The 5,986-nt window shown below is 32.5% G+C and overlaps 1 protein-coding gene across 1 annotated transcript; it reads left to right on the top strand.

The window, feature by feature from the left end:
* Positions 1 to 918: 918 nt before the first annotated feature.
* On the top strand, positions 919 to 2,277 carry LOC105347304 (uncharacterized). Its single transcript, XM_011456314.4, has 2 exons — positions 919 to 1,330; positions 1,769 to 2,277. Exons 1-2 carry the CDS (start codon positions 952 to 954, stop codon positions 2,209 to 2,211), a joined length of 822 nt encoding a protein of 273 aa, XP_011454616.3. The 5' UTR covers positions 919 to 951; the 3' UTR covers positions 2,212 to 2,277.
* The last annotated feature ends 3,709 nt before the right edge of the window (positions 2,278 to 5,986 follow it).

Raw genomic sequence — 5,986 nt, 5'->3', positions numbered from 1 at the left:
TTTTTCCATTTAAAAAGTAAATTTGAAGTTGGTGACGTCTTTCAAAAAACTAATTGATTTGCATGCAGCCATAGGAGAAAAAAATTCTCCTGATAAATATAAATATAAAAAATCTGAATTATATTTTTCTAAATTTTCTTAAATCTTATAAATAAAAATCAATAGAATGTAAAAAGTTTCTAAATGAATATCTAAAGGAGAATTTGATGTAGGAAATAACATTTTCGTACTGGATTTAGAAGTCCAATCAAAAATTGTGGTCACATGGGAAGTCGTTAAATTTCAGATGAAAATTCCAGATATCTTTCTTCTTTTTTTGTGGAAATTTACGTTTGCATCTTTGTATATTATATGAGATATAAACATATTCACCTAACAGGTAACACCATAAACAAAAGTTGATATAAACGTTTTAAAAAATGGCATATGACATTTGTATCATGTGCGGATCAAGAAAATTTTGTAAAAAAAGGGTGGGGTGGGGTTCCGAAGAATAGTTTTATTTGTCAGTTGGGAGATGGCGGGGGTCCAAGGGAAGAATATTTATCTTGATAATTTAACAAGTTTGAATTATCCATGTGGATTGATTTCAGACCCTTCTACGACCCCTCTATAAACCCACACATAATTATGTTTTCTTATAAATTGTCATATACATGTAGCTATAGGCTCAATTAATTTTAAGAGCAACCAAGTTGCGTAGACAGAAAAGTAGAATAAATCAGCTGGATCTAGATTTAATTAGTGAAAATAATATTACCTAAATAAAAGAAACTTGTAAAAATTTCTTTGAAAAGAATTTTTCTCTAATTCAATTTTTTATCATGGTATAAAAAAGGTAATCTGGTGTTTGTGGTTGTTATTCATATTAAGGAGTTAATATCTTACCGTATGGTACTTTTCTGAAACCGATAAACAGACATACTTTGATAAGACCGCTGTCATAAGAAAATGGCTGCCTCAGAATGTGCCAAATTTTGTGTTGTGCTTTTCACAATAGCCATTGCCCTTGTCTCCGCCTCTAAATCTGATAAACGCAAGGATGTTATTGATGTTCAGGATTATATAACTTTACGGAACTTAGTGAAAGAATTACAAGTTACACTAAAGGTCCATGAATCTCGATTCGAAATGTTGGAGAACAGGCTACTTCAGTCGGATAGGAAAACTGATCTGCTGGTCAGGGAGAGAAAACGAAACTTGCAAGTCATTAACGAACTCAGCCGACATTTATCTGGTATTGAGAACAAGGAAGCTCAAATAAAACCGTTTGCAAGTAAGAAGATCCGGCGAGAAAACGTACAGGAAGACGTTTCTAAAATAAGAAAAGGTACAATTATGATGTTCCATGTCAATGAATATTGATGTGTGTCAAATCATGGTAATATGATACAAAAACCCAGTAAACAAATCGGCGACTTAAAAACATCTAAAGGAATACATAATGTTTGGCGTTAATAATAAGACTTTCATAGTGCTTTTATAACTTTAGATGCAGATGTTCTTTGGTGAAAAATAGACAAAACAGGAATGAATAGTTTACGCTTTAAAATATAACTTCTAATACATAAGATAATGTAATTGACAATAAATATTTTATCTTCATGTAAATAACAGCAGTTTTTTTTAAAAATTAAAACGTTTAAAAATGTTCGATCTTTGAAACATTATCTATCAATATATACATATAGAATATTTTTGAACTGCGATGAAGTTTTCTAAAGTACACAACGTTTGCTGTGGTTTGAAGGTATCCTCTTTCTTGCAGAACGTTTACTCGTTGCTCCAACTTCTCCCACTGAGCAAGTAGCCTTCTATGTACACCTGACCACTTCCTTGCCGAGTCCTGGTGCTAATCAAATCATAAAATTTGATCATGTCATGGTTAACATTGGCAATGGATATCACAACAACACCGGGGTGTTTATTGTGCCAACATCTGGGGTGTATGTTTTCTCCTGGTCGATTCGATTAAAAGGAGGTTCTGTACACTCTGCAGAATTGGTTGTCAACAATGAAACTCACGGAAAGGTTTATCTGGATTCTTCCCACCTTGACGGACATGTATCTGCAGGAAGTATTGCTCGTTTGCAGGCAGGAGATGACGTGTATATGCGGGTAAAGGCTGGTGTATGCCACAATCGGGGAGCAATCTTTAGTGATGTTTGTGGTTGGTCTTCGTTCATGGGATGGAAAATTTCCTCTTTATGAGAAAACTAACATGTAAAAAGAGTAACGTGTCTTAAAGTAACTTAAAAAAACCCAAATTTGTATAAAGAGGAATAAAAATGGTTAAAGTTAACAAATAGTACTTTTTCTTTTTAACAACAATGTTTTTGAGTTATAGTTCCTCACATGACTTCCGTTTAGCGACCGTACATCTTTTGAATGGAAGCTTATCACAATCTCGTGGTTGGATGTCTGATTGGTTTGTCTTCACAATTCGTCTAAAAGAACTTTATACATAATACAAAATGAAAGCATATGAAGAGGATTCCCCAGCCTTAGAGACATTGTAGACCCTTTACCCTTTTTACTGCTGGATCGAGTCTTTTAAAAGTTTCAATTTTAAACGTCGAGTGATAAACATATATGATATATGCACTATTAACTTCAAATCCGCACCTGGCTTCTGAGACAAACTTAGCTGAGTTTTAGATTCCTGTTAAAATATATAAGGTGTATAAATTTAGGCGGCACATATTAGACATGTTCAGATCTCTTTCTCTATCAGTGATGTTCGTTGCATATAGAAGAAACAATCATTAAGCTTTTGCAATAGTTATACGTCAGCCTATGAAAGATATGAAAGGTTTTTGCCAATTTTTACCTATAGGCGTAGACGAGACAATTTCCAATTTGATAAAATAAGAGGGCTTACCAAATTAATGAAGTTAATGTATGTATAGCTATTTTCATAATTCAGAAAAAAATAATAGGAGTTTCCGTACAATATATCACTGCAAGATAAAGATTATGATAAACTTTTCACAAATGAGGGCAATTATAGATAATGTATGTACCGGGTAATTCTCTCTAACATTTTTATATATGAAAATATATACACTGCCGCCAAGTTCGAGTTTATCCTTATATACAAATGTGCTAATCATTTTTTTAATCATTAGCCGTATATTGATGCACAACCCATACCAATCTTTTGATTTAATTAAAATGAAAGAGTCTGTTTTTAAATTACATGTACAATCTAGATGCTGAATTAATTTTCTCGATTTACTCAGTTAAACTTAAAATTTGGGAAGAAGAGTTGCATGGCATATCTTATTACAAATAAAGCATATTATCAATTAAAATTTTGTAATTTGCAAGCCTAACATCAAACTGTTTTCGTTTTGAATCATCATCTAGGTTTCTTGGTATATTGAACATCATCAAATTGTTATCCATACGTTTAGGAAGGTTCTAGTTATGATTTAATCATCATTTTTGCTGTTAATTCCAAATGCTTTCATTATCAACATGAACTCATTAAAAAACCCAAGAAAACCGGAACTTTATTTAATTGTTTTAAAACGATTAATAATCAATTAAGTTCTACAACTTCTATAAATATTTCTTGTTGGCACGGATGTGAGTGCGAGGGGGTCATTGATGTGTGAGGAAGCCGGAGTACCCGCCGAAAACCCACGTGTCCAAGCGGGCGACCGCCATACCTTATCACATGCAACCACTATCGATCATGGGGATCGAACTCGGGTCGCAGCGGTGAGAAGCAAGTGCATTGACCACCATGCTACTTATACACCTATAATTCATTAATTGACATTAACTGTTCAATTGCATTGACTGCTTTTAATTTAAATATGATTTTTAATCAAAGAATTAATGTCGTTTTTATTTAACTACTTCATTCCTTCCATTTATTTATTTATTTCAATCATGTAAAATTGTGTTCTTGCATACCACCGAATGCAGATAATATCTGGTCTCTTAGTGCAGTGGTTACTACGTGCGAAAACTTGTTTTACCAGATTATCTCAAGTTCAATTTTTTCTCCAAGTACAGTTCAAATGCATCTGATAACTAAAGTGTCAACCCTCACACGGAAAAATAAAAGAAAATGCCGTCTTAAGGGAATAATTTGTTGAGGTATTCACATAAATTAACTTTCAGTTCTACAGAAATGACATTTGAGCAGGAACAACGTTCACTATGAAGGAAGTTCTGAATGATACAGACACGTACAAACAACATATTTAACTTTCTTTGATTGAAAAAAATGCTTGATTTTGTATTTTTTAAGAGATCAGTGAAATTAGACTTCAGTGAAATGGTTTTCGTCAGTTTTAAACATTTTAGTGAAGAATTTCAAAAAATAATGTTTGGAAATTAGAAGTATATTTTGAAATTGTTATATGGTATATGAACAAATATGTCTTCTTTTTGAAAAATTAAATGAGTGTTTCAGTTAAATTGAATTATAATGAAAATATATATATATATATGAAATATCTCATTTTGTTCATAAATGCCCGAATTTCTTAATACAAAAAAGACAAAAAATGAATGTGACCTGACAATGAAGTTCAAAAATTATTTTATTCAGCAAGCCAATGATATTTCTTTTCCGGATGTCTGGGGATTTTTATATCACAGCAAAAATTTCCTTAGGTAAGGTTTTTTGAAACCTTAAATCATCATTTCATCAGGAGAAACAAAAGTAAGACTCCCAGGAGCCGATGTCATACCGTGAGCTTATTTTTGTCCGACGAAGAAGTAGTTTCAATATGCAAAGGACTTTGCAAGTATTCAGAATGTCTGAACGTCAATAGATACGTCTACTGAGAATTGCTCGCAACATTTCAAATAAAACAATGTACTTTTAAATGGAATTAGAATTTCGAAGATATCCCAAATTAATATTCAATTATGCTAATTCAATAAGACGAAAACATGTAAGACAAAAACTTTTTTTTTAATGGCAAATTGTTTTTTTTATTCAGAAAACTAACCAAACAACAACAACTGATTCAAAAAGAGATTAGTTATTTAGTTCAATATGTTGACATAAAACAGAGTAATGAATAATGATCATTCAATGCATTTTCCTTAGTGGTTCATGCAGCAATAAACAAGGTGTTGCCTGACCAATGCAATGCCGTTTCTCAAGACCATAAAGAATAAAAATCCCATAAGATGTTCAGCAGTCTATTTTACAAGAGAAAACATTTCCTTGAAGGGAGGTGTGGTTGAAGCACAATTCTAATGAATGTGGTGTCGAAAGTTCGTAACCATAGCACTCAGATTTGTGCACAGCGAATTTGTTAATAAATGTAAAGTATAATATAACCTAACAAAGTATAAAATATGCATCACAATGCCTATCAAAGACATGACTGTCGTTTTTTTATACCCAAAAAAGTATTTATTTTCAGTGTGGAGGCTGTAGAATAATTAAAAACGACCTTCTACATTTTTAGAAAGTTAAGGTACGATTAAATAGTTCTTTTTCTCTTAGGTAGGTTTACGATTGAAATTCAATATTCAGCTTCAAATGAAAAATTATCGATGCCCGTTTGTGATCGGTCCTCAGGGTCAATGTGGATGTGTTTTAAAGGGTTGTTCTTGGACAGAGCATGTCACATACATTGATGTTTGGTCTGAATGACCAATAAGCCCACCTGGAGAAAAAAAAACTTTGGGCGAAGTCTTTTCATTTTCACCCACGTATTATTATCTTGTAAGTATTCGATTTATTGCTGACGAGACAAAGACCTCCTTCACAATAAGCGACTGCTACAACGACATTGTGATGGCGGTGGTTTGTGGCTCTTTGATGAAAATAGCTTGTACAAAAATTGGAATAATATTCATACCATGACCAATGCCGATCAGTAACCAAAGAACGATAATGATGGGAACAGCCATATTTTTCATTACCACATTTCTTATGAAAAGCTTACAATGTCTTTGTAAGTTTTTCGAAAAAAACCTCACCAAATTTGTAAGAAAAAGGGATACAGTG

Source organism: Magallana gigas, chromosome 5 (assembly GCF_963853765.1).
Source record: "Magallana gigas chromosome 5, xbMagGiga1.1, whole genome shotgun sequence".
NCBI classification, from domain to species: domain Eukaryota; kingdom Metazoa; phylum Mollusca; class Bivalvia; order Ostreida; family Ostreidae; genus Magallana; species Magallana gigas.
Note: the sequence above shows the minus strand (reverse complement) of the source record. Positions and strands in the feature narration are given on the sequence as shown.

What these genes read in the sequence shown, in the direction of transcription:
- LOC105347304 (XM_011456314.4), top strand. Translation starts at nt 952, where the DNA reads ATGGCTGCCTCAGAATGTGCCAAATTTTGTGTTGTGCTTTTCACAATA. An exon ending in CGTTTCTAAAATAAGAAAAG is followed by an intron (nt 1,331 to 1,768) that starts GTACAATTATGA and finishes TCTTTCTTGCAG; the next exon opens with AACGTTTACTCGTTGCTCCA.